The 27,825-nt window shown below is 42.4% G+C and overlaps 1 protein-coding gene across 4 annotated transcripts in view; it reads left to right on the top strand.

Moving 5' to 3' along the window:
• The window catches only part of MYRFL (myelin regulatory factor like), a 129,160-nt gene that overhangs the window by 99,654 nt on the left and 1,681 nt on the right, over positions 1-27,825 (top strand). For 3 of the 4 annotated variants that reach the window (XM_087868926.1, XM_087868927.1, XM_087868928.1), the window contains 10 exons: positions 5,887-6,050; positions 6,696-6,759; positions 11,429-11,514; positions 14,262-14,336; positions 14,417-14,469; positions 14,599-14,778; positions 21,629-21,691; positions 22,322-22,409; positions 24,362-24,436; positions 27,205-27,713. In XM_087868926.1, the coding sequence (XP_087725052.1) occupies positions 5,887-6,050; positions 6,696-6,759; positions 11,429-11,514; positions 14,262-14,336; positions 14,417-14,469; positions 14,599-14,778; positions 21,629-21,691; positions 22,322-22,409; positions 24,362-24,436; positions 27,205-27,682 (1,326 nt within the window). In that variant the 3' untranslated portion in view covers positions 27,683-27,713. The remainder of the gene's footprint in view (positions 1-5,886; positions 6,051-6,695; positions 6,760-11,428; positions 11,515-14,261; positions 14,337-14,416; positions 14,470-14,598; positions 14,779-21,628; positions 21,692-22,321; positions 22,410-24,361; positions 24,437-27,204; positions 27,714-27,825) is intronic. The other variant, XM_087868929.1, reaches the window with a different exon arrangement.

Raw genomic sequence — 27,825 nt, 5'->3', positions numbered from 1 at the left:
ATTTTTATTAAAACAAATTTAGAAGTAAAGGAATATTTGTACCAGAATTAGAAAATTTTAAAGAGCTTTTGTCTGGAAATTTTCGGTTTTTGTTTTCTGATTTATTTCTTTATTAACATTTTTAATAAAAAATTTCAAATATATGCAAACTTAGAATAATAGTGAAATCCATGTATATACTTCACCCAGATTTGCCAGTTTTCAATTTGTGTCCTATCTTATTTTATTCAATTCTCCCACCAACTATCCTTCCTTACAAACTGAATTTGTTGACTTTATTGAGATATAAGATATCGAGAAATAAGATAAACTTCTCTGAGTTTGGCTTTTTTAGTTTCCACATATAAGTGACACCACACAGTCTTTCTGTTTCTCACTTATTTCAGTTAGCACAAGCCCTCAATTCCATCCATGTTGTCACAAATGGCAGGATTTCCTTCTTTATTATAGCTGAATAATATCCCATTTGTGTGTGTGTGTGTGTGTGTGTGTGTGTGTGTGTGTATCCCATTTTCTTTATCCATTCTTCTATCAGTGGATACTTAGATTGTTTCCATATCTTGGCTATTGTGAATATTGCTGCAATGAACAGAGGGGTACAGATATCTCTTAGAGACAGTGATTTAGAGACAGTGATTTCATGTCCTTCAGCCATACACCCAGAAGTTCTGGGGGGATCTCCATGCTGTTTTCCATAGTGCCTGAACCAATGACACCTCTACCAGCAGTGTACAAGGGTGCCCTTTTTCCCATACCCTCACCAACACTTGTTATCTTTTCCCTGCCTTTTTAAAAATAGCCATCCTAACAGGTACGTGATGATATCTCACTGTAGTTTGGGTTTGCATTTCCCTGACGATTAGTGATATGGAGCATCCTTTCATTTCCTTTTGGCCGTTTGTATATCTTCTTTGGAAAAATGTTTATTCATGTCCTCTGCACATTTTAGTTAAATTATTTGTGTTTTGCTATTGAGGTGCGCGAGTTCCTTATATATTTTGAATATTAACCCCTTATCAGATGTATGGTTTGCAAATATTTTCTTCCATTCTTCAGGTTGCCTTTTACTTTTGTTGATTGTTTCTTTTTCCGTACAAACACTCTTTAGTTTGATGTAGTCCCACTTGTTTATTTTTGCTTTTGTTGCTTGTGCTTTTGGTGTCAGATCCAAAACAATGTTTCCTAAGACTGATGTCAAGAAATTCTTTCCCTATGTTTTCTTCTAGGAATTTTATGGTCTTAGGTCTACATTTAAGTCTTTAACCTATTTAGAGTTAATTTTTGTGAGTGGTATAAGCTAGACGTCCAATTTCATACTTTTGCATGTGAATATCCAATTTTCCCAACACTGTTAAAGAAACTATCTTTTTCTCATTAAGTACTCTTGGCTCCCATGTCAAATTTTAGTTGACCAGATATGTCTGAGTCTATTTCTGGGCTCTCAATTCTATTCCATTGGTCTATATGTCTATTCTTATGCTAGTACTGTTTTGATCACTATACCTTTATAATATAATTTGAAATCAGGAAGTGTAATGCCTCCAGCATTGTTCTTTCTGGGGGTTACTTTGGATATTGGGGATCTTTTGTGGTTCCATACAAATTTTAGGATTTTTTTTTCTGTTTCTGTGAAAGATGCCATTGGAATTTTGATATGGATTACATTGGATCTATAGATGGCTTTGAAAAGTATGGACATTTTAACAATATTAATTTTTCTGATCCAAGAACATAGAGTATCTTTCCATGTAGTTGTGTCTTCAGTTTCTTTCATTGATGTCTTGTAATTTTCAATGTGCAGATCTTTCACCTCCTGGATAAATTTATTCCTAAGTATTTATTGTTTTTGATGGTATTGTAAATGGGATTCTTTATTTCTTTTTCAAATAGTTTATTGTTAGTGTATAAAAATGCACCTAATTTTTGCATAGTTATTTTGTATCCTGCAACTTTACTAAATTTATTAATTTTAACAGTTTTTGGTGGAATCTTTAGGACTTTCTATGTATAAAATCATATCATCTGCAACAGATTCAGTTTTTTTCCTTTCTAATTTGGATAACTTCTATTTCTTTTTCTTGTCTAATTGCTTTGTCTAGGACTTCCAGTATTATGTTGAATAGAAATGGGGGGCCGTGAGCTTCCTTGTCTTGTTCTTGGTCTTAGAGGAAAAACTTTTAGCTTTTCATCATTGAGTGTAATGTTAGGTATGAACTTATCATCTAGGGTTTTTAGTATGTTGAGGTATAGTCCATCTATACTTTGTTGAGAGGTTTTTTCATGAAAAGATACTGAATTTTGTCAAGTGCTTTTTCTACATCTATTGAGATGATCATACGATTTTATTAATGTGGTATATCACATTGATTGATTTGCATATGTTGAACCATTTTTGCATCCCAGGAATAAATCTCACTTGATCATGGTGTATAACCCTTTTAATGTATTATTGAGTATCCATGTTTATCAGAGATAATTGCCTGTAATTATCTTTTTTTGTAATGTCTTTATCTGACTTTGGTATCAGGGTAATGCTGGCCTTTTAAAATGAGTTTGGAAGTGTTCCCTCCTCTTCAGTTTTTTGGGAGAGTTTGAAAAGGATTTGTGTTGATTCTTCTTTAAGCATGTGGTAAATTCCCCAGTGAAGCTGTCTGGTCCTGGACTTTGGTTTGTTGGGATGTTTTTGATTATTGATTCAATCTCTTTTTCTTAATTGGCCTGTTAGATTTTCTATTTCTTCATAATTCAGTCTTGGTAGGTTGTATGTTTCTAAGAATATCCATTTCTTCTAACTTATCCAATTTGTTGAAGTATAATTGTTCATAGTAGTTTCTTAGGATACTTAGTATTTTTGTGGTATCTGTTGTAAAGTCACCTCTCCTTTCTGATTTTAGTTATTTGAGTTTTCCCTCTTTTTGTTCCTTAATCTAGCTAAAGGTTTGTCAATTTTGTTTATCTTTTCAAAAAACTAGCTCTTACTTTTGTTGATCTTTTCCATAGTGTTTCTGGTCTCTATGTCATTTATTTTTGCTCTGATCTTTGTTATTTCTTTCCTTCTACATCTGAGTTTGTTCTTTTTATAGTTCCTTGAGTGTAAAGTTAGGTTGTTTATTTGAGATCTTTCTTTTTCCTTCTTAATGTGGGTGTTTATTGCTATAAAATTCCCTTAGAACTACATTTGCTGGGATACCTGGGTGGCTCAGTCGATTAAGCAGCCTGCCTTTAGCTCAAGTCATGACCCCAGGACCCTGGGATTGAGTCCCACATCGGGCTCCTTGCTCAATGGGGAGTCTGCTTCTCTCTCTGCCTGCCTTTCTCTCTCCCTCTCTCTTTCTCTGACAAATAAATAAATAAAATCTTTAAAGAAAAAAAAGAACTACTTTTGCTATATCCTGTAAGTTATATTATATTGCATTTCCATTTTTATTAGTTTCAAGGTATTTTATTTCCCTTTTGAATTCCTCTTTAACCCACTAGTTTTGCAAGCATATATTGTTTAATTTCCACTACTTGTGAATTTTCAAGTTTTCCTCCTGTTATGAATTTCTAGTTTCATACCATTGTGGTCAGAAAAGATACTTGGTATGATTTTAATCTTCTTAAATTTGTAAGGCTTGTTTTGTGACCTAACATATAATCTAGCCTTGAGAATGTTCTGTATGCATTTGAGAAGACTGTGTATTCTGCTCTGTTAGGTGGGATTTCTGATATGTTGGTTAGGTCCATTTAGTCTACTGCATAGTTCAAGTTCAATGTTTCCTTACTGATTTCCTGTCTGGATAAGCTATCCATTATTGAAAGTAGAATACTAAAGTCCCCTACTATTATTATATTGCTTCTAGTTCTTCCTTCAGGTCTGTTAGTATTTGCTTAATTTTAGGTTCTCTGATGTTGGATCTCTCTCTCTTTCTCTCTCGAGAGATAGATATAGAGTATAGAGATATATAATTACAGTGTCATATTCTGATGACTACCCCCCTTTGTCAGCGATGAATTGATTCCTTTATCAGTATATGATCTTCTTTGTCTCTTGTTACAGTTTTTGACTTAAATATTATTTTGTCTGATGTAAGTATAGCTACCCCTGCTCTCTTTTGGTTTCCATTTGCATGAAATATCCTTTTCCATTCCTTAAGATATGTGTGTCTTTAAAGCTGGTGTGAATCTTTTGTAGGGAGCAGCATATAGCAACGTTGTTTTTTTTTCTTTTTTAATTCATTCACTCCCTCTATGCCTTTTGATTGGAGATTTTAATCCATTTATATTTTAAGTAATTATTAATAGGTAAGGACTTCCTAATGCCATCTTAGTAATTGTTTTTTGGCTGTTCCCTTGTTCCTTTCTTCCTCTTTTGCTGTGTTCCTTTGTGAACTGATTTTCTGTAATAGTATGCTTTGACTCCCTTCTCTTTATCTTTTGTAGGTTTTTGCTTTGTGGTCACATGAAGCTTACATAAACTATCTTATAGATATAGCTTATTTTAGGCTGATAACAACTGAATTTTGATCATATACAAGAACTCTACCCTTTTACTTCATCTCCATGTTTTATATTTCTGATGTCATAATATACCTCTTTTTATGTGTGTACCATTAACCATTATTGTAGCTGTAGTTATTTTTAGTACTTCTGTCCTTTAACTTTTCTGCTAGAGTAAACGGATTTATATACCATCATAGTACAGTAGTATAGTATCTTGAAATGGACTACATATTTACCTTTACTGGTGTGTTTTATACTGGTATGCGTGTCTTTACACTTCATAAACTAAGCCTTGAGTGTGTAATGTTCAGCTTCTGATTCCTTTCTGAGAGGTTGTTTTACAGTATTTGAAACCCTTAAAGCTTCAGTTGGCATCACGAGAATCTCAAAGACACACAGCCCCGACTTTGATACCCCAACTACAAAACAATCCTTTTCTTTTGGCCTTGAGCTCATCATTTTACAACAGTGGACAGGCCTCTGTGAGCCCCAAAGAATTCTGTGGCCTTCAGAACTTGTAAACAGAGAGAGGGCGAGGAGGGGCAGTCACAGGATCAGGATGTGAGTTGATGAGAGCTTGCCAGTGTTTTTGTTGTGGCTGAGAGAGACACACATGTTTCTATGACAACCGAAGTGTGTGGGTGGGAGAAGGCATGGCTGGCACACTCTGGCTGTGGTTGGTTTCCCTTTCTTGCTCTTTCTGGTGCATTGGTGACCTTCTCCAAACAGATAGAAGTAAGTGTTATTGTTTTCAATTTTGTTTGGGAGTTAGGCTAAATAGAATTGTACTGGATAGCTCATGGGGTGTTAAAGCAGAAGTTAACACACAAGAGTTGTCTTCTCGTTCATAGATGAAGATCCTGACTCTCAGAGAGTGGTCCTGTTTGATGCGGGGCCTCACATCTAGTAAGCGGCAGAACTCAGAGAAAATCCCAGCTCTTCGTTCCTTTCTCCTTCACCTGAGCAATTCGATGCACATTTTTACCAGGAAGAACTAGAATCATTTCTTACGAGGATTTAGTGATGTATACACGAATCAACATTCCAAAGCCTGTTCTGACTTTCTCTTTATGAGTTTTAAATATAGTATAATGGCCATACAAAATAAATCTTCAGCTTCCAAACTTGACAACGTCCTTCAGCTCTATTCTGTCTCTTGGATTACAAGGACATATTTCCATTTTATTGCAAATTGAACCCAAGCAGTTTTACTACACAGCCAGCAGTTTAGTGAGATCATTTTAAGTTGCAACCCTCTCTGGTTTTATCTTGAATGAACTCGAGGTTGTGTATGTGGATGATCATTTTCAGTGGTATCTTTCACTTGTCTTCGAATGGACTGTGGACAGTTCCCTGGTGGTCTCACACTGTAGATTTATGCCCTCTGTACTGTTTCATTTCTAGGACCAGATCTTTATGGAAAATGTGGGTGCAGTGAAGCAACTCTGCAAACTAACCAACAACCTTGAAGAAAGGATAGAAGAGTTAGAAATATGGAACAGAAAGCTGGCCAGGTTGAAGCGGCTCAGTAGTTGCAAGTCCTCCGCCAGCGGAGCGAGCTCCATCAGGTACCTCCCCTCCCCAAGCGCCACAGGAGTCGGGAGGAAGGAGAGAACGGGGCCTTTCTGTAACTAGATCCACTGAGATGGTCTTTCTGATGCAGCAGCAACCGTTACTCTCCTGTGATGTGGTCCCTCCTCTCTTTTTAGAATGTTTTGGAACACAATTGCCTTATGTGGTGATTTTCTTATTTTTTCTGTTGCTGCTTGAAAAAGGAAACAAAACATGAAGTATCTGTTTAAGAGCAAGGTGTTATAGGAAATGTTACGTTTTAGCAAAGGATGACTTCTCCTTTAAGGAGGAGAAGTGGTCGTTTCTAAATTTAGAAAACCATGTTTGGTTCTCAGGGAAAAAACTTCTAGGTTGTTTTTTTCATTACTTAAGGAGGTAAATGCACATTTCCTGGGGTCTAATTATGAGAAAAAGAGAAATATAAATTTTAATGCATTCATTTATGCTTACTAAGGTTCTTTTCCACAAAAGGAACTCTCAATTGCCTTGACTTTTCCTTTTTAAAATTACCACAGTATCACAAAAACAACAACAACAACAAAAAGCCATACTGCTGTGTTAGTGGCAGCCTGGGCTTTTGTCTTATAACTCCTGGAGAGGCATTTGAATAGTAATTAACATTCTCTCTCTCTTTTTTAAAGCAAATTTAGCAGAGCTGTTAGTGCATCTTCTCCAAGAAGGGCTATTCCCAAAAAACCCAACAAGGTAAATAGACTTAAATTTGTAATGAACAGTGATGATGTTTTCTATCACCCTCCCCCAAAAGTCTTTAGAGAAATTGATCAAAAATGCTTTTCTTCATTTATTTGCTGATAGACGCCCTAGTTTGCATCCTTATGCACTTTAGGTATTTTTAAAAAATATTTTATTTATTTATTTGAGAGAAAGAGAGACAGGGTATGAGCAATGGAGAGAGGGAGAGGGAGAGGGAGAAGCGGGGAGAAGAGGGAGAGGGAGATCATGACCTGAGCTGAAGGCAGATGCTTAACTGACTGAGCCACCCAAGCGCCCCAACACTTTAGGCATTTAAATACTACCGCTTTAATAGACACTAACTAGTTTTTCAGAAGATGTTTAGAGAAATGAGTACAGAACATGTTCATTTCAGAAATATTATTCTGCCAGTTTTTGTTTATACTGCCCCGCCCCCCCCAAGTGAAATTCATCAGCCTCCACATGCATATGGCCCTTGGCTGCAAGTTCTGTGTGGATGCCTTAACTGGACCTAATTCCTTATCTGTGGCTTCGGAAGATCCCAGAGGGACTTCCATTAATCCCCAAATCCCTTTTTTCCCTTTGATATTTAGTACTGTTTGTGCAAATGGGGAAATAGGTATTCACTTTCTTTCAAAGGTAAAGTGTAATGGTTGTTTTAATGAATAAAGAGAACTTTTATCAAACAGGGTAACATTTACAGTAAGTGTACAGTAAAAGGTGAAGGTTAATCATTTATTAATTTAAAGTTCACCCTCTCTAAGCAGAGAAGTGTCAGTGAGGGAGAAGCTGCAATATTCCCTTCCTAGCTGCAATTCATAGACAGATAGCCGGGAGACTCAGCTTACTTCCTCTGACCCACCAGTGTTCCGCAGGTGGCCCTTCCCAGGAGAAGATATTCCTGACCTTAATCTATATCCTGTTAAGGGCTGACCCGGTGTGTGGGCTATCTCTGCTCTTGTTACACTGACTGACCTATTCTAAAAGGATTCAGAAAGAGTTTAATATTCTACTAAAAACTGCTAAAAGGTTATGTTGCTGACAAGCTACTTAGTGTACCAATAAACATAAATACATGGATAAATATATATGTAGAAGTGTCCTTGCGCAAGTTACTTAATGGCATTGAGAAATAAAGATTTTAATAGTTATCTACCTTGCAAAGATTATTGATAGGATTAAATAAGGTGAAGCCCTTAGCCACAGTGCTCAGCAGGTAGCAGTTTGCTCGATAAACATAAACTATTAAAAATATTGTGTAAGAAAGTCGCCCTTTGTACTAACCAGTTTGCAGTGGGATGGAGGGAATGGTACCTACACCCATGGTGACCCTGATGGGTACAATTTGGTCATGTGCAACCTCTGTAGCTCTCACTTTGCACCCAGAGAATCTCTTTATTTTGCAGTTATCTCAGAATAGTAACTAGTCATTCATGAGAACAGGCCCCATGTCTGCCTTCCTCACTCTGCATCCCCAGGGACTGGCATATAGTAGGTACTCAAGAAAAATTTGTTAAATGAATGCATAAATGGAGAGCCCAGTCTGATAATCTTCCCTGAAGGCTCACAATCTAAATTAAAAACATTAAGTGGTTCAATTTCTTGGGTATGTGGGGGGTGGGGGGGACGGGGATTGGGTTGTGGACACAAGATTTATGTAGGTATTAAAGGACACCCATTCAACTCAGAGACCTCTTAGAGTTGCTGTTGCAGCCTTGTGGGAGGCAGGCAAAGGTGAGTAAGACACGGCCCCTTCGCCCAAGGAATTTCTAGGTAGCCAGGGAAGATCAGAGGACAATACAAAGAACAGTTGTATCTGGATGTGGTGAATACCGCAAAGGCTCAGAGGGCTGCAGGAGCGTTATGGGGGCCGGGCCTTCCAGGAGGAGTAAGCTCTGCGCAGGAATAGGAGAGGTTCCAGAGGGAACAGCGTAAGCAAAGATCTGGGAGCTGGCACTGGCTTCCTTGAAGGATTAGGTAAGGGTTGGTTAGGGAGGAGAGTAGAAGATAAGGCTGAAAATACAGGTAGGCCTCGGATATCTTGGACCACCTGTTAAGGAGTTCACTTGGTAAGCGGTGAAAACCTTCTGTGTAAGAACGATAATTTCTAGGTCGTATAGCGTTCTCTTGTTTTATAGCCAGAAAAAGGGCAGCAGCAGAGCATGGTGGTTATGAGCACAGATTCTGGAGCCAAATGTTTGAGGGTTTAAATCCTGGCTCTGTGACTTATTAGCTGTGTGATCTTGCATAAGGAAATTAGCCTTCATTTTTTCCCTTCTCCATAAATTGGGGATAATAACAGTGCCTGCCTCATAGGGTTGTTAAGGATTATCATGAGGGCTAAAGAAATTAGTATATATAAAGCACTCAGAAAAGAATATGGCACATAATAAGTGCTAGATAAGTGTTCACTTCCCCCACTTTTTCTTTTAATTTAGTAGGCTCCATGTCCAGCAAGAAGCCCAATGCGGGGCTTGAACTCACGATCTTGAGATTGAGACCTGAGTTGAGATCAAGAGTCGGATGCTTAACTGACTGAGCCACCCAAGCACCCCAGGTGTTCACTCCTATTAGCATTTTCAAACCCACTATCTGAGTGGTTCTCATATTTTGGCATGTTATCAGAGTCTTCCAGGGAACTTGATAAAGTACAAGTCATGGGGATGTTTCGCTTCCCCTGTGCTGTCCTTGCAGAAGGTCATGGCTATTTCTCTGAGGTTCGCTATCCCTTTCATGACACCAACCCCTAGGCATCCTCTGTTCCCCAGAGCCTCCGTGATCCTTGGGTCACTGACACGTGTGTGTGTGGGTGGAGTGTGCTGCTTTTGGGTTGGTGGGCACATTGATGAGCAGAGTGCTGGCTGTGAGCCGTTGGTGGGCCTTACCAGATTGTAAGAAACCTGGCTGGGCCTTGCCTCGACTTCCCTACCACTGCCAATGGTGGCGCTTGTTCCGGAGGCAGATCAAGGCCTCCCAAGTAGCTCTCATCCGATCTAGTGTCCCTCTTCCTTCCTTCTCTTTCTCTACCTCCAAGAGATAGGTGGGTGATCCCCACTGTGTGTTGGTGGTTGGGGTGAGGTGGGTAGGCCTTCAGGCCTTTGAGCAGAATTTTCTCGGGCATTTTGGTTTTTAATAAATTCCAAAGTAATTCTCATGTGGACTTGAATTTGAGAACCACTGCACAATTAGTTGGACCTACCCAATTACTCTGAAATGTTGGCAGGTATTATTTTCTCATTCCTATTTCATTGATGAGGGAAATGCGGATCAATGACATTCAGACGACTTGTTCAGCACCTGACTCCAAGCCTGACTCCAGGTCTTAGGGCATGTCCCCAGACTAGGTCAGAGGATTTGAAGCAAAAGCATGGAGATTGAAAATAATCCAGCAGCTGTGGGGAGTAGGTTGGAGGGGGAAGCTCCTTTCCTGAGACTAGTGCTATTTAATTCCAATCGATTCAACAAATTTCATTGAGTCCCTTCTCTGCCCAGCACATTATTAGACCAGACCCTCCTCTGAACAGTTCCAGTGAGATGAGGAACGGTATAAGCTATTCACTTCCTGTATTCAGAGTGGCTTCCAGCTGCCCTTAGGGTGACTCGGTTATAAGAGCCCTATGGGTTTGTATATTTGTTAAAAACTTACATGGTTAATCCTACCCCAAACCCCAATATAACATTGAGAAACATCTTATTTATTCAGATAACCAGCCCAAGAAATTCAAATAAAGGCCAATTTTAAGCTATTTCTTAACTACCACCATCCTTCATTCTCTTCCAGCCAAAAGCATGATTCCACCCTGTACCCCGAAGGATGAAGCAAACATAACATTCCCTATTGCATTAGCAGAAAAGCTCCCATTTCAGGGGCACCTTATTAAAGTGCACAGAAAACCTCTCCTATCTCTTCAGCCAGATTCACCAGCAATTACACAGCTGTCTCTTCTGTAGTTCTCGGTCCTTTTCCTCATATGCAAGTTTCTATGCCAGTATGTATCAGTCTTAGAGGTTTGCCTCATTGGCTTCCTAGAGACCGGAACTTACTTATTTTTAGATTCCCTATAGTGTTATACATAATAGTGCTTAATGAATATTTGCTGAATGGGTATAAGAATCAATAAGACACAGGCTCAGAGCTGTCCTTAAAAACAGGTAGCAGAATTGAATACCGATGTGGATGATTTAAAGAGTACTTCGTATTTCGTACCATAAAAGTCTTTTCCATGGTGCGTCATGATGCCTGAAATTCTTCCACTGGAATTTACTCCATCCTGTCTTGAAGACCTTTTGGTTTTCACAAGTGTTGTAGTAAAGGAGATGAACATCTGGGTTCTGACGATATCTTGTCTGATAGGTCCTCTGCTCTCCTAAAACTTCGAGAATAAGCACTAAATGAATGGTACAGACGTGGGTCCTGCAGGACGCCCAGGAAAACAGATGACCATAAGCTGAAGTGTCAAGGAAAGGGAGAGGCTTGAGCGAGGCTTTGGAAGAACTTCATTTTCAGGGGGCAGACAGCAGGGAAATGTAGGCTGAAGAGAGCACTTTGGCCAGCCCACTGGGAGCCACAAAGATCCCTGCTGGGAGTGAGGCCCCAGGGGTCCTTCTCACAATTGGCATCGCTGGTTTATCGGAGCTCCTGACTGAATCTGTTTTACAGGTTTATTTTTCAGGAAAAAACCAGTTGTGTCCTAACTGGGTTTTCCAGACCTTGGTTATAACTCTCATTGCTGTGATGGCATTTTGGTAAGAAAAACTTCAATGTTATGTTATGTCAAGCTCTTTTTTCTTCCCATCTTCTTTCCTTTTCTCACCTATGAACTGGGGACTGACTTATGTACTTTGAAGACAAGGAGCCCTTTACCTGGGCATTGACCTTGGATTTAGCTTAGAGATAAGGGAGCACCCCATACCCCCCCTTTTTTTAAGATTTTATTTATTTATTTGAATGAGAGAGACAGACAGAGTGAGAGAGAGCATGAGCAGGGGGAAGGGGCAGAGGGAGAGGGAGAAGCAGACTCCCGGCTAAGCAGGGAGCCAGACATGGGACTTGATCCCAGGACCCCGAGACCATGACCTGAGCTGAAGGCAGACGCTTAACTGACTGAGTCACCCAGGTGCCCCGAGGGGGCCATTTTTAAACTCTTATTCTGAAGAAAAAAGCATGGGCTTTCTGTTCTTAAATGTGAGATGAAGAATGATTTTTTTTTCAATCAATTGATAATTTTTAGGAGCTCACTATGCTGTGTGTGTGTGTTTCAGTCTTACAAATAATTGTCTGACATTGTTAGTTCTCTTTCCTGTCTACTTGGGGGAAAGGAGTGAGAGGGCAACACTCCTGTTGTTAGGATTCTTCTAGATTCTTCAGTGAAGACTTCACACCAAAGGGACTATGAGATAACCCCAAGATACATAATATATTGAAACTGCAGCCAAATGTACTCAGCAGTGGGGGCAAGCAAACACAGTAAGGACAAAGGATTTGCAGCAAGTGATGGGGGACTTGACTGCCCTCCGGCCCCGGCAGGACAGTGGGAGGCATCCCTTACTGGGATGCAGGGCTCTTCCTTGGGGCTCTGGTCTGCAGGCTCCTGCTGCTGGGATGGCCCCTCAGGCTTCAGGCCTTGGTCATCTTACCTATGTCCTCTGGGTCTTCTTGTTCTTTGTCCATTTGCAGGGTCAGTGGGGTATTTATCTATCACTCAAAAAATGCTTTGTGAGTGTGGGAAGGGATGGCCTTTGGGCCTTGTCTCAAGGGAGACATTTGTTCTCAGAGGCAGAGTAAGGGTGGTGCCACGGTGCTGGGAGTTCCTTGATCTACGGAGGACAGTGTGAGTGTCTCTGTACCCTTCTCTCCCCTCAGCATTCCAACTTTTCACTTGCTACTGCCCACGTGTGAGGCATCCCCGAGGATCTGACACCACGACACAGAATTCCCGTTTGAAGCCATTGTCTTTTTCTCACTCTCCTAAGTGAGCTGTCCTCCCCTGGGATTCCCAGCTCAGAAGAGAGCGAGCATCTACTTTAGCAAACATACGGAGTACATTCTCTGGAGATATAGGGTCCCGTGAAAGCCCAGTGGCAAGATTATAGGAAGTCTAATACTGATGTACAGAGACGGCTTTCTAAACATGCTTATCAGAATGATCTTACGAATTCCAGTATTGTTGACCACTAAGATCATAAAGGGGAGGTTACTGGGCTTCTTGTTTCTGGCCTGTGGTGGCAAGAAGGGTCAAAAGCAGAATTTGCCCCCAGAGAAAGGAGATGTCTATTTCATTCTACAGTTCTAGAAGTTCTCTGGGTCATGTGCTGAAGTAGATGCCAGAGACAAATTAGAGCACTTCAGGGTTAGTTATAGGGAGATAGAGTGGGGGGTATGGGAGAACAAAGTGAGGGAGACTGGATCACTGCAAGCAGTTGCCAGCACGACACAATGGATTCTGTCTGAGGGCATCTTTGGGGTTCAGCACCACTTTCCCCAGACAGGGTTGTGCCTGCTGGGCAGTAGCCAGCTGCTGCTGAGAACACTCTGGAAATTTTTTCTTTAGGAGTGGAATTCAAATGTGCGGCACATTTCCTCGTGTGTATTTAATAATAGTAAAGCCACCACCTTTGAAGGGGAACCATATAACGGGGAGTCGAGTCTAGGGAAGCAGGTGTGGAATCAAGCTGGCAGGAAGTCAAGTTAGGTCACTCTGTGTCAGACCCAGCACACAGTGGAACTGTAATGTCATCGGCAGACTCTCTTGTGCGGCTCATGAGAAAGTTCCAGAGACACCCCCGTGAGAAGAGAATGCTAAGTGTTTGGAGGCATGAGCATTGTTGAGAATAGCTTCCCAAGGCTCAGAACCTTTAAGAAAAGCTTCTTTTTGAATATATAAGTTCTGGTCATTGGAGGAAAAAAGACAGAGTCATTATTTGGATGTCACACAGTGTAGAAATGGATGCTACATTGCATTTCTTTTCCTTCCTCCCTCCTCCAATTTGGTATATTGTGCTCTGAAAAGACAGGCAGCCAGAAGATGTTAGAGAAGCAGCTGAAGGGTTTGGCGTCTACAGCTCACTAAACCCACGCGGCCTTTCCTCTCCCGGTGCCACGGTGCGGACGCCCTCCACCAGTGGGATGTGAACTCTGCTCTGACTTTTTCCTGCAAGGAGCAGAGGGCTGCCTCCAGCGATTTACAGCTTCCTCTTGTAATCTTCCACTAGTGGCAGACGCTTCTGAGGCAGCTTGCCAGGCCAGGGGTCTGCTCTCTGGAAAAATCCATCAGTGCGGGAGTACTCCAGAGCCCCTTTGCTCTAGGAAGGCGAGGGCTTTCTCTCAGCAGGGCAGAGAAGCAGAACTGTGCTGGTTTCCATGGTGCTTCTGTGGCCGTGGCCGCACCCCCTCCCATCCGTGCGAGAGTAGATCTCTGGCCAGCTGCTTGTGTGAGATATAGACGAACTCAAATCTGTCACATAATGCTTCCTTCTTATTTTTTTTTAAACAGTGCCTTGACGATAGTCTCCCTTTACATACTTAGCTTAAAAGATCAAAACCAACGTGCCCCAAATCTCCCTCTGAGGTGAGAGTTTTGGTCTTGTTTTCCTTTGGGGAGAAGGGTTCTTGAAAGCCTCCATTAATCATTTTGTTTTCTTCCTCCAGCAATAGCACAAGCTCTCAGGAGCCGGCCCTGCCGCCCACAGCCTCCCCCTCAGGTAGGATTTAAGATTTTCACATTCCTCACTCTCAAACCCAGCCCTGTGTTTCCTGTGAATTGTCAACAAAAGAACCAGCCTTTCAGGTTAACCTTGTCGCTTCCCTCCCCTCTGCCCAATGCTCTCCAGCACCGAATACATCCCTGGCAACCACACAGTCCTCCTTCCAAGTACCAGAAATCACTTTCTGTGAGATCCTGCCCTGTCAGGAGACTTACTGCTGTCCCATCTGGGGAAAGAGAAGAGTCCCCTCCAGTCCTGCACGAAGGTGGGCTCAGGAGGAGGAAACCCATCAGAGGCCGTGGGCAGGTAAAGGATGTTCAAAGAGAAGCATCTAGGACTCTGAAACCTGACGTGTTTTTCTTTGCAAATATTTACTTGCCTAACCTGTTAATGGTTCCAGACAATGGTTCTACTTTTCTCTTTGGGGTAGCAAGATCTTCAAAAACACAAGTACGCAAACTTGCAGTCCTCTATAATATTGAATTCCCTGCCCAGGGATGAAATTATGACTGAGTCAAGTGAAAAGATCTCATTTGTCTATTGCCAACAGCGATAGTAATAGTGGAACATGTAAAGTAATCCTGGGTGGTTGGGTAGATTTTCTGGCTCATTTGGAACTTATAAAATGATGTCGTATCTGGGCTCTCTGCCCAAACCAAGTAGGGCAAAATGTAAAAGGCTTTGGAACGCTGATGAGTTCAGGGTGAAAATCACCACCACTGTCAGAATATCTGCTTCTTCCTCCTAGGGAGACACACACACATAGACACATACACACACACACATAGACACACACACACACACGCACACACAGAGAATTTCTTAAGAAGCAGATTGCTCATGTTAAAAAAATTATGGAGACTTGATCAAGGGCTAAAAGTATAATTATCTCTGTAAAACCATATATAATACAACCGAATGTATACTAATTCATTATTGTTATGGGGAACCTTCTGCAAACCCACAACCAGTATATAGAATAATGATGACAATGATAGCAATACATACCTATTAGCATGGCTTATCTATCAGGATGTTGTGGCAACAACAGCTTCCAAATTACCGTGACTCAATGGGACAAAAATTTATTTCTAACTCTCTCTCTCTATGTCAAATGTGGGTCAAAAGAGGGCTCTCACTCATCATATCCTTTAGAACCTACTAATGGAGACTCCCCCTCAGTCCCTATTTCTACAATCTCTGTAGCCGTGGTAGGAGAACATGGCTGTTAAAGGTCCCACCTGGGTGTAGCACGTGTCACTTCTGCTTACACTTTATTGGCCAAAGCAAGTGACTTTGCTCATGTCTCATTTAAAAACAGTTGATAAAATGCAGACCTAATGTATGCCTAGAAGATGAACCAGAATATTTTTGAGCAGTCCAAATGACTGACAAGTATGGTCAGGGGTTGAAGTTGGGGGCAGCAATGTGATTTCTTTTTCCTTTGGATATTATTCCATATCCTAGAGTTGAATAAATAACTTTCACAAATCATCATCCTCACCATCGCCACCGCCGTCATCATCATCATGTAATGAGCTATTACTGTATACAAAAGCACCACCATAAGTAATCTACATGACCAAGCCATTCCATCCTCACAAGCCTAAAAGACAGGCACTATTATCTCCATTCTTTCCAATGCGGGGGCGAGGCGTAGAGAGTTTTTCCCTGCACCTGTAGGAGGCAATGCTCGCGCTGCTTTTCTCATAAAAGCAACTTCGATTGAACTTGGGAACAGACCCCTCACTGTAGGGCAAAGATAAAGCTTCAACGTGAAGAAAGGAATTCGTTTCAGTCAACATATTCTCAGTAGTTTCAAATATGGAAAAGTCCAGTACTGTTAAAAAAAAAAAAATCCCCTCAAACCTTCATCTCTGTGAAAGCACATGGACCCTGTGGCTAGTAAACCCTTTTCCTACCTTGGGAGTCCCCCTGGGGTGTACTCGGTGGCCTTTTCTGAGAGCAGGCCTCATCTCCTCCTCTCTCACCTGTGAGAGACGTGTAACCGTGGATCCTGCCCAGGGAGAGGTCATGGACTGATCAATCTTCATTTCAAAAATGTTCTTGACTCACTCCTGCAGCAACCAGCTCTTCACCTCGAGGGCAGAGCAGCCTTATCAAAGCGGATGAAGGTTTATTGCTCTCCTCTCTGGGACACTGGGTGCCGCATGTCTTACATTGCCATAAGTGTGGGAGACACGGGAGAGACTCCCAGAGAAAGAGGGGCTGCTCCACAGGGCCTGGCTGTGCCCTCCTAGACACGGTTATCAGCTTCTCTGGCTGAAAGTGAAGTCCTGCCTTAGCAGGCTCCCTGATAAAGGGGGAGAGTTGTTCCCTCTTCCCTCTTCCAGTTGGAGAAAGACAGAAAGGATTTACTTTCTCTTAACTGTCCCTTCTAGAAACCTATAAACTTTTGGGGATTTAGAGTCTTATAGAATGTCAGCAGTATACCAGTGGTACCTAATTTTTTGACCTGTAGAATCTACGATTAATTCATTATTCTTTTACAATTATTTTTTTTTTTTTACAATGTATTTAAGTCTATATTGGTTAGACTTAAGGAGGAAGAATGTTACTATAAACTCAGTTAAGCTTTTCGTCAAATCATTTTTGTTAATCCTGCAGCAATATTTGAAGAATAGTACAAATCCGTGGGAGAGTTGTTACTTTTCAAGTCCACGGACACCACTGACCACTTTATGCAATCACCTGGGGTTCCAAGATCCCTGGGTCAGGAAAACCTCTGACTGATACCAACTCACCCATTTTCCAGCTGATGAAATGGAGACCCAGGACCTTGCTTAAGGTTCTGCAGTAAGTTACTAACAAAGCTGGAATGGGAACTTGAGCCCCCCTTTCCCTGTCCAGGGTTCCTGCCCATCTATCGTTGTGCCTTCTTTATCTGGGCACCGTGTGCACATGCACCAGGGATCAACTCTAGAGGAAGCAGAAAGTATTCCCTCCATGGTTCCAGAAAGCCCCTACAGCATCCCCCTCCCCCAAGTTTGCCTATAGCCATTGAGATGTCCCCGATGTGGGTTATTTCTGAGGGTGTAAAGAAAGCCTCTTCTCTTCTGCTGCTGATCCATCCTTCTGTCCTGGACACTGGGGTTCCTCAATCTGAAAGCAGAGAAAGCCAGGCAAACTCTTTCAACCGGATGTTTCTGAGGCATTGACAACTAATTAAAAATTAAAGAATGGGGATGCCTGGGTGGCTCAGTCAGTTGAGGGTCTGCCTTCAGCCCAGGTCATGATCCCAGCGTTCTGGGATCGGTCCCACATTGGGCTCCCTGCTCAGCAGGGAGTCTGCTTCTCCCTCTGCCTGCTGCTCCCCCTGCTTGTGCTCTCTCTCTGACAAATAAATAGAATCTTTTAAAAAAATTTTTTTAAAAATTTTAAAAAAAGAAGTTCAAGTGTTAAAAAAAAACAAAAACCAAGTTGGAATAAGTCTCTAGGATGAAGAGTAATATCTAGCAGTTTACCAAGTCCCAGAATGCACTTACGAGCTTCTTTCCTAAGGAGTAAGACGACTAGTAAAATAAGGGAAGGGAAATCAGCATTTTTAGGATATGCTGAGCACAAGTCATTATTCTTCTTTTGGGCCCAAGCGGATTGTGTAAACCGTCTTTCAGAAAGGCTATCCCCTCTCCCCACTTAATATAAAAGGTTTGGGTAAAACTAATCAGGAGGTGGAGAGTAGATATTTTGGAATATTGAGCTTCTACTCTGAGGAGCCAACTGAGTGTGATGGATTAGATTTTAATCTATGGAACCAATATAGACTTAAATACACAGAGTTAGATATGAAAAAGTAAAGAGCTTGAGAGGAAAAAAATCTATGGAATTCTACAGAGGTTAAGAATATTGTTGAAGATTTTAAAAATCTCAGGAAACTAAAAGGCATGGGGCTTCATGCTTATTTTGTTTTGGAGATCAGAACTCTGAGAAGAGCAAATGGCAGAAAAAAACTGGCTCCCTGTATTAAAGGACGCAGTCATCAGTTGGTTGGGCTCATTGACTTTTTCTTGGCATGAGTCTGGTTCAATCAGGAAAGAAAAAGGTATTCAAGATGCTGTTTTGGAACTCAGCCATACAGCACAATTTTATAAGTAATGCTATATACACCTTTTACCACAACAGGATGTGCTTTGGTTGGGCACCATCTTAAATCTCTCCTCTCCAGAAGTTTCTAATTTAGTTTATTGGGAGATTTTTTCTGCTGATTGCAAAATCTATCTCCAGCTTCACAGTGAAAACTGCTGGGGGTGTATATTAAGTTTATAGTGAATATTACTGGAAGGCATTTATAAAATGAGAGGCACCCCTGTTTGACTACAGAAGAATTTACGGTTTTCCAATAACCAGCCTGTCAGAATTGAATAGTCTTGCCTCAGAGAAGTGACAAATTGGAGATGTTTTATAGGAGATTGAAAATTTATTTCCAATCCTGCATTTGAAAAGCGATTTTCATAATTCGAATCTGCAGGATTATCTCTCCTCACCTTTACCTTTTTATTACTGTTCTTAAAAATACTGTTATCCTATCAGATACTAAATCCTATCATAGGATTCTTTGTCTCCAGGAGCCTGAAAACATGCTGCCTTTTTTTTTTTTTTAAAGATTTTATTAATTCATTCGAGACAGAGAGATACAGAGAGAGAGAGAGCATGAGCAGGGGAAGAGGCAGAGGGAGAGGGAGAAGCAGGCTGCCCGCTGAGCCAGGAGCCCAACAGGGGCCAATCCCAGGGTCCTGGGCTCATGACCTGAGCTGAAGCCAGACGCTTAACTATCTGAGCCACCCAGGTGCCCCTGAAAACATGCCTCTGTGGAAGTGAGGCAACTCTGTAATTCTGTTGCCAAAATTTATAATGAGCCCTGTTCCTGCAAATTCAGTGGGAAAGTAGAAAAAAAGGGAAGGGATGAAAACAGACAGGATGGAGAAGTTCTGGTTTCCTCTTCTTTTTATGCCTCATTTGCCTTATAAATTTACAACCTTCTGTGGAAGCAATCATAAGCAAAACTCATAGCAGGGGACATGGGTTTGACAATTATTATTGGAATAGCTAGAATCCAAGAAATCTAGAGGTCTTTTAGACAGCACACATATTTATATCTAAAGGGAAATATATATTCCATTTTCTAGAAAATCCTCATGTGTCAAGATCCATTTCTTTTTAATGAAAAGGATCATGTTAGGCAAGATGCTCAGGAAACCTGCCTCTCCTTCAAATTCCATCTCACTCCCCTTTGCCAACAGGGTGAAGGAGCTCAGGTTCCCATGTCCATTCCCAGCATCCCTCTGCACCCATCTGGGGCAATTTCCCCTTTGAGTGTGTAAGAGGAAACATTTTTCTAGAGAGTATATGATTGACTCTCCTTCTTTCCCTGCCTCTCTTCCTTCCATCCTCCCACAAATATTTGTTGAGCACCTGCAGAGAGCCCAGGATTGCCTTGCCAGGGCCCATGGCAGGTGCACAAGATGTGTGCAGGCTTCTAGAAGCTCACAGTCAGTTTTGTGGACAGGTAAACAAGCCCATGTGTCCAGTGTAAAAGGTACTAACCAGGGCTGATTTACTTAGGAGGGATGGTGCGTAAGTAACGTGCACTCTCACGTTTGCTTTCCTGAAATTCCACACAGAAACTTGAATAGAACTTTGTTTTAGATCTTGCCTCTCTTTTGCTTCCCATGAAAGCAGCACACCTTTTATTAACTTATGTCTCTTGTTAAATGAGGTTACTGTCTTTGTGTTTTGCCCCAAACTAAGTTGAAAAATATAAACATTATCTAATGCAAATGAAGGAACACAGTGAACAGTACATATACTTGAGAAAAAACAGGCAAATTAAAAAAGAAGATGGCAAAACCTTCAAAATTCTTTTTAAAGACTTGTTCAGCAACCCACTAAATAATTGCTTTCAGTGTTCACTTTAAGAATATGTTTTTTCCCCCCAGAGCCTTAACAACAATCATCCGAATAGTTACCTTTCCAAAATTGCTTTTAAAATGCCTTTTCGGCTATGACACGGAAAGCCACTCTCCCGCTCTCTTCCCCACAAGCCAACTCCAGCCTGCACCACTGATCTGATGCTTCGGCACCGCCGTCCCAACCTTGGGCTTTTTTTTTTTTTTTTAAAGATTTTATTTATTTATTCGACAGAGATAGAGACAGCCAGCGAGAGAGGGAACACAGCAGGGGAGTGGGAGAGGAAGAAGCAGGCTCATAGCAGAGGAGCCTGATGTGGGGCTCGATCCCATAACGCCGGGATCACGCCCTGAGCCGAAGGCAGACGCTTTAACCGCTGTGCCACCCAGGCGCCCCGCAACCTTGGGCTTTAAGCTCTCTTTTTTCCCTGTGTGGATCACATCATGCTAGGAGTTACAGAGCATTCCGAGAATTTTAATAGAGGTTCCCTATTCTGGAGATGTCAAGAAAGGGCACAAATACATACAAGTTAAGTAATAAAACAGAGATGACGTGCTTTTGATGTGGTGACAGATCACTAACTGAGCACCACCTGGGCGTTCGGTAGTCAGGCTGTGACCTCAGGAAGGAGGGGCCATGACCCACAGTGATCTGATCTGCTAGGGCCACCATAACAAAGTACCACAGACTGGGCAACTCAAACAACAGAATTTATTTTCGTACAGTCCTGGAGGCCAGAAGTTCAAAATCAGGGTGTTAGCAGGTCTGGTTTCTTCGGAGGCCTCCCTCCTGGACTCACAGATGGCCACCTTTGCGCTGTGTCCTTACAAGGTCTTTCCTCTCTGCCTGTCCCTGGTGTCTCAAGTGTCCTAATCTCTTCTTATAGGGAGGGACACCAGTCAGATTGAACTAGGGCCCAGCATAACAGCTTCATTTTAACTTAATTGCCTCTTGAAAGGCCCTACCTCCAAATACAGTCATATTCTAAAGGGTTAGGGCTTCCACGCAAGAGTTTGGGGGACACAATTCATCCAAAAACAGATGGCTTTTTGGAGGAAGGTGAGAACATTCTAGATCTGCAAGAAATGGGGTGGGGATTGGATGGGTTGAAAGGTCGGAGAGAGAACGGGTGAGGAAACATTCAACCACAGAGACAAAGGGGCACACACTGGGTTTCTTCTCATCCTGACCAAGCCTTAAATATTGACAGACTTTTCTTCCTCTTCAGAAAACAGAAGCTTGTCATTCCTGGCAAGAAATGCTCTAACCAGCCCTGACTGGGGGAGTGACTGTAAGTTTGCATCTAAGTGACCATCCTTTGGCTTCTGGAGCCCAGCAGAGTAACGACAGGCTGTAAAAGCATTACAGCAGTGAGGAAGGGGACAAAGGCTGCACCCTGCCGTGAACACTCAGGGGTGTTACGTTTTTATAATCAATGCCAGCCCAACCATGGAGGTGTTAGAGATGGCCGCTCACTACTAGATGAGTGGAGGTTGATCTCCATGGATTTTAATAATTTATTTGAACTTCTTACCTTCTTCAATTCTGACAGTACTTTTAGTTTGTTTTCTAAGTTTTTTAAAGCTTTCTTTCTTGGCCTGATTTCATTTCACACTGCACCATCCATTTTTCAATAAATGTCAATTTAGTAGGACTCCCAGGGCCCAGAAATTCTTTTGGATGTTATGGGACTGCCTATCGGAACCTGGATTTTTATGAGTTTTCTTAAAATTTACTATAACAACAACCACAAAAGCCTTCTCCCCTTCCCTCCCCTTCTTTTTCCATTTGAATGTAAATGGAACCCATTTATCTAGGAAACTTGTCTTTCACTTGTGGTAATTTGGAGCCCTTGCTGAAGTCTGGTACTCTTCCTCTGCAGAAGAGTTGACTTTCTTTTCTCTATTTATTCTCAATTCAGGGATTGATACAACCATTAGTTCTATTCAGATCATGGAAATCCAGCAAGTAATAGATCATCGGTACTGTGGCGGAGGCCTCCAGTGCAGGTGGGTAAGCCTCCCCGTTCTACCCTGATGGTTTCTGGAATTTACTCAGGGCTCCGGTTTTCTGAGGCTTTTCTGAAAGCTAAAATTACATGGTAAAAATCAATGTGTGCTTACATCGCTCCTTACGTGAAAACACATTTGTTACATGGTAGATGAGGAAATCATAAAATGGCGGGTATTAGCAAACGTCAATAACCCACAACTCCAGTGATTCCAGGCTCCTGTTTTCATGTGAGTCCAAAGCAAGATGCTAAGGGGGCAGCTCTGCGGGTGACTCTCTGAGGATGCACAGACCATAGGCACAGGGCTGCTGGTTAATTGTATCGACAAGAAAGACATTGTTACTGATGGCACCAAGTGATGAATGAGCTGACATTTGTACATTTTAATAAGAAGGAATATCATTATTTTAATTGCTAAATAATAAAGCTTATCTTGGCTTTTTCAGTTAGGAGGGAAAAAAATCCAGATATTGCAAAAGTCATCAGCAACCTGTCTATTGTGTGCCGTCAGGTAACGATGCATCTAGAATCAAAGCAGACTACAAGTAGCTTCAGCTAGCACAGTATGCAAGTCGAAGGCATTAAGAATGGGGACTTCGTTTTCTTTCTCCGATAAACATTTACAGGGTGACTGCAAGGTGAAAGGCAAGGCCCTGTGCTTGGAACTGGTGTCACAAATCCTTGGGATTGTCAGCCGGAGTTCTTCTGCAACCTGATGTCACTTAGACTTCAAGTTGATGACCCTGAGCTTTAAAACTGAGCTGTATGGTGCTTTATGACTTGTTTATGGCTTTGACACTCATTGTCGCGTGGAATTCTCCCCAAATCCCTATGAGGTATAGTTGATCCCCATTCTGCTGTTAAGGAACCCGAGGTTCAGTGGGACAGTCATTAGTGACTGTGCTAGGGTGACATAATGGAGAAGAGTGGGACGATTCGGTATCAAATTCCAGAACTTCGACAAGCTGTTTATTCCCCCTGAGCATCCGTTTCTCATCTGTGAGAGGAGGCGGCTGAGTTGGGTTGCCGAGAAGCATGCAGATGCCAGGAGGCACATGGTGGGAAGTGAATTCCATTTCTCTCAGCTTCTTCCAGTAGAACAAGGCTCTCCTGATCCCAGTTTACTTCTGGCATCCCTCATCCTTTTACTTCTGCTTTCTCATTTTTGACAACTTACTTTAGGATTTTTAAAGGGAATCGAAAATGACGAGCTCTTCTTCCAGTGTATCTGGTTTTAAGTTGTTTCTCCATATAATTCAAGGTGTGGCCTGGTCATAAGAATTTGTGTTAGATACACTAAGCTTTTCTGCTGGCATTTTCATTACAGTAGGAATCTCAGGAAGCCCCCCCCTCCTTGCCCCAAGTAGCTCCCCTCCATGGGGTGTGGGGGAGGAGCGTTTGTGGAAGCACTCGGGGCTCTAGTTTCCTCCATCACAGAATGGCGATGAGGGCTATCAGAATGTAGTTGATTCAAGTTCTCAAAGTGCATGGTATTTCCTGCGAAGGTTGCCTGAAAGGGAGTGATTCGGGGTAGAGAAGCTGGTATTCATTATTTTCAGTCCTCCTTTCCAGAGGGATTGTTGGTTTGGGGCTTTGCCTTATTTGTCTCCTGAAATCTCCGTCTCCTTAACGGTGGCCGGAGTCGTTTCCTGTGCACTCGGTTTTATGCATTTGGCCTGGGATTTGGCTTTCCATCATTCCGTCCGTGTGTTCTAACAAGCCATAAATCTTTGTGGTAGAGTTTGTATATTACGACCTAAAAGAAATCACTTTGAAATTTGACAGGTACGTCTCTGAAAAACAGAGAGCCTACTGTGCTAAATTGGATTTTCTGTGTGTGTTATGGAGTAGTTCACAGCTTACATAGTATATAACGAGTAACAAAAGCCTTTCAAAGCCTTTCCTGTGTATTTTGATCTATGGTTTTATTTTTATTTTTTCCATAATTAGCCCTGGAAGTTACAATTACAATATTCCTGTTAATAAGCACACACCTACGAATGTCAAATTCTCTCTGGAAATCAAGTAAGTGCATAAATGTAGAAAACGATTCTGCTTCTGTCACTCTTTGGATAGCACGTCTGAACTTACTACACAATTTAATCAGTAAGTTAGAGGGTGGGAAGTTACCAGTCCGAGTCAACTGATGCTGGTCGGGTTGAGAGGTGGGCCAGCTGGAGGGAGGAGTCTTCAAAATGAAGGTTGGGGTCTTCCAGCCTCCCTCAGTGGAACGGAAAGACTCTAGGCTTCACACTCACACCTGCAGAATGGGAGTGACCTTGGGTTTGATGCTCACAAGCTGCAGACTACCCCGGACTGTGTCCCTTTGAACTGGGGTGGGAACAAGAGGAATAGCACATCCCCTGGGTGGGGAGCTGCCCATTTTTTGAGCTTCTGGCAGCAGTGGTAATGCAGACACCACCCCCTCCCCAGGGGAGTTCAAGGAGTCAGAGTTTGGAGTTGGGCAGACCAGGGTTCAAATTTTATGTCTGCCACTTACTAATTCTATAACCTTTTGGAGAAACCACTTATCCTCTCTGAGCTGTTTTTATCTATAAAATGAGTTTGAAATAATACCACGAGAAGCAGAGCTGCTGTGGGAATCACTGTTAATAACAGTGAAATTAATAACTACTATTTGCTGAGCACAGAGCATATTCCAGACACTCTCCACTTTAATAGTGGGTCATATAATCCTCACAATAACCCTCCAAGTTTGGTTTTTCTTTTCTAGTTTATATTTTTCAGATGGGAACACTTAGGTTTGGAGAGATCAAACACACTTGTCCCGAAACTCACAGCTAGGAAGCTGTGGAGCTGGGTTTCAAACTCTGCCCATCCTTTAAACCACCACTTTCCTGCCTTCCTGATGAAATGAGAGATGTAAGGACATTGCCCCTTCCTGGCACATAGTAGGTGCTTCATAAATGGTAGCTTTTATCATGACTACCTTTCCTTCAAAACCACAAAGCTCTAATTTAATCTCTTCTTACCAAATAAATAATTACAGTACTTTAAGACTTCGACCCACTTCACTCAAATTATGCAATGAGCTACTCACGGGGAGGATAGATGGTTTTTATTTTGTGTCTCTCGATTGTAGTCTCTCCTTTTCTCCACGCTCCACATTTCCTCTCTTCGTCCCTTTTGTTTCTCCCTCTCCTTCCCTTTCCTCTGTCCTCCGCTCTTCCCCTCTGCTTCCCCAGCTCTGTCGTTCCACCTCCATCCATTTCCGCTTCTTGTCCCTAGCTCGGTTTCACTCAGGCTCCATACTCCTTCTCTCATTAACTTTGTTTCTACAATGAGGTGATGACACTCAAGCCAACTGCTTGCCTTGGAAAGGTTTGTTTCAAGCAGCAAGTATTTCGTGACTCAGAACTCATCACATTTCATGCGGAGCAAGAGCTTAACGTACTGTCTTCTAGTGCTCCCTGCGCAGCCTGGAGTAGCCTCTGCTCACTCATTCCTAGCTTCGATGGAGCGAAGTAAGCTGAAATGGTGTATCCCCTGAAGTGGCAGGAGACCATTGTGAGCCACTGAACCAGGCTTCTTAGTTTAAGAACCATTTTTCTAATATGGGTGATTTAAAAATAACATACATACTCAACTGAGGTTGTAGGTTGTCCCACTTGTGCATAAAGATCATTTCCAAAGACAGATGGACCTCATTCTCTTGATGGTAATTAATGGGCTAACCTCCAGGGGAGAATCATTCTTTCTGGCAGGCCTTCCACTCTGATAGCTGCGACGGTGGGTAAATTCTAACGGGGCTCAGCCCCACATCCCTCCCTGCTTGTTTACCTTGCTGCTTCGAACAGTACGTACTCAGATCAGGGGTTTGTAGAATCTGAAATCCTGGAAACTGCAGGTAGATGCAAATTCAGTTGCCAGTGAAAAGAGAAGGGATAGCTCCAAAGCTGAGTTTGTTTACTTATTTATTTATAAAGATTTTATTTATTTATTTATTTAGAGAGGACGAGAAGGGGAAAGGGCAGAGGGAGGGGGAGAGAGAATCGAGAGAGAAACTCAAGCAGTCTCCTCGCTGAGCACGGAGCCCGATGCAGGGCTTGATCCCACGACCCTGAGATCGCTACGTGAGCCAAAACCAAGAGTAGGACGCTTAACTGACTGAGCCACCCAAGCGCCCCAAAAATGATTTAAAGATCTACGGTGATAAGAACTTCTGCTGCTGGAGTGATTTCAGTCATGAGATCGGGTCTTAGAGACTGCCATATGCTGCCTCAGGTTGTTCTGATCGGTTCAGGCTGCCTAACAAGACCACCGTAGACTGAGTGCCTTAACCGACAGTTGCTTTCCACCGTTCCGGAGGTCGGGCAGCCCCATATGGAGGCACGGGCAGATCCGGTGTCTGGTGCGGGTCTGCCTCCTGTTTCATAGAAGGCCGTCTTTTCACTGTGTCTACCTGGCAAAGGAACAAGAGAGCACTCTGAGCACTTTTTAGAAGAGCAGTAATGCCCCTCATGAGGGCTCCACGCTCAAGACCTAGTCACTTCCCATGGGCTCTACCTCCTCACACATCACATTGGGGGTTGGGATTTGAGCATATGAATTTGGGGGAGGGAAACAAGAACATTAAGTGTATCACAAGAAATCCTGAGACTTTCTGTAATAAGGACACGTGAATGGGCATATTGGCACTGAGGAGCTTCGTGTAACAAAATGCTTACGTGAAACTGAATGATTTCCAAGTTATGTTTCCATTCGTACCTCTTTTTATCAAGTGTAGCCTAGTGGAGCTGGTAACTGCTTTTCCTTTGCCCTTTCTCTTGAAGCACAACAGAGCCATTGATAGTCTTCCAGTGCCAGTTTACCCTTGGAAATATATGTTTCCATGGCAAAATGGGAGCCAAAGGGACACAAAGCCGCCAAGTCTCCCAAGAGATGACACAGGTAACGTATTCCAGCCCCGTTCCCGAAGAAGTGTGTCTAGACTTGTGGCACAGCCTGTGTTCCCTACCGAGAGAGGGATGCCCCGAGCCGCCCGCCTGTGTTTCTCCTTGCTGCCTGACCCTAGTCACCGGGCTCCGCGTGGCGTCTTCCACGGGTCCTTCAGAGGCTGCAGACTGTCCTAGCCACTCCTCTCAAGAACTGCTGCCACAGATACCTTTCCTAGTGGAGTCAAAAAAATGCTTTCTCAGGCTGTCGTCTCTCCACTGGAGTGCACGGTGTGGTTATGACACGGATCTCTCCTTCCTTGGTTATTTAGGGCTATCAGCACATTTGGAGCCTGCCCGTGGCCCCATTCTTTGACAGCACGTACCACTTCCGTGTAGCGGTGCCGGTAAGCTTGCCTCTGCTTCTGCTTCTGCCTTTATTTATTTATTTTTTTTGTCTTTTTCTTTCCAAGGAGAAAGAAACAGACATTAAATCAATCAATCAGTCAATTTCTTTTT

The sequence above is a fragment of the Ursus americanus genome, chromosome 17, assembly GCF_024610735.1.
Source record: "Ursus americanus isolate L20-20 chromosome 17, mUrsAme1.1.p, whole genome shotgun sequence".
Taxonomy (NCBI): Eukaryota; Metazoa; Chordata; class Mammalia; order Carnivora; family Ursidae; genus Ursus; species Ursus americanus.
This window is presented reverse-complemented; position numbering and strand designations above follow the sequence as displayed.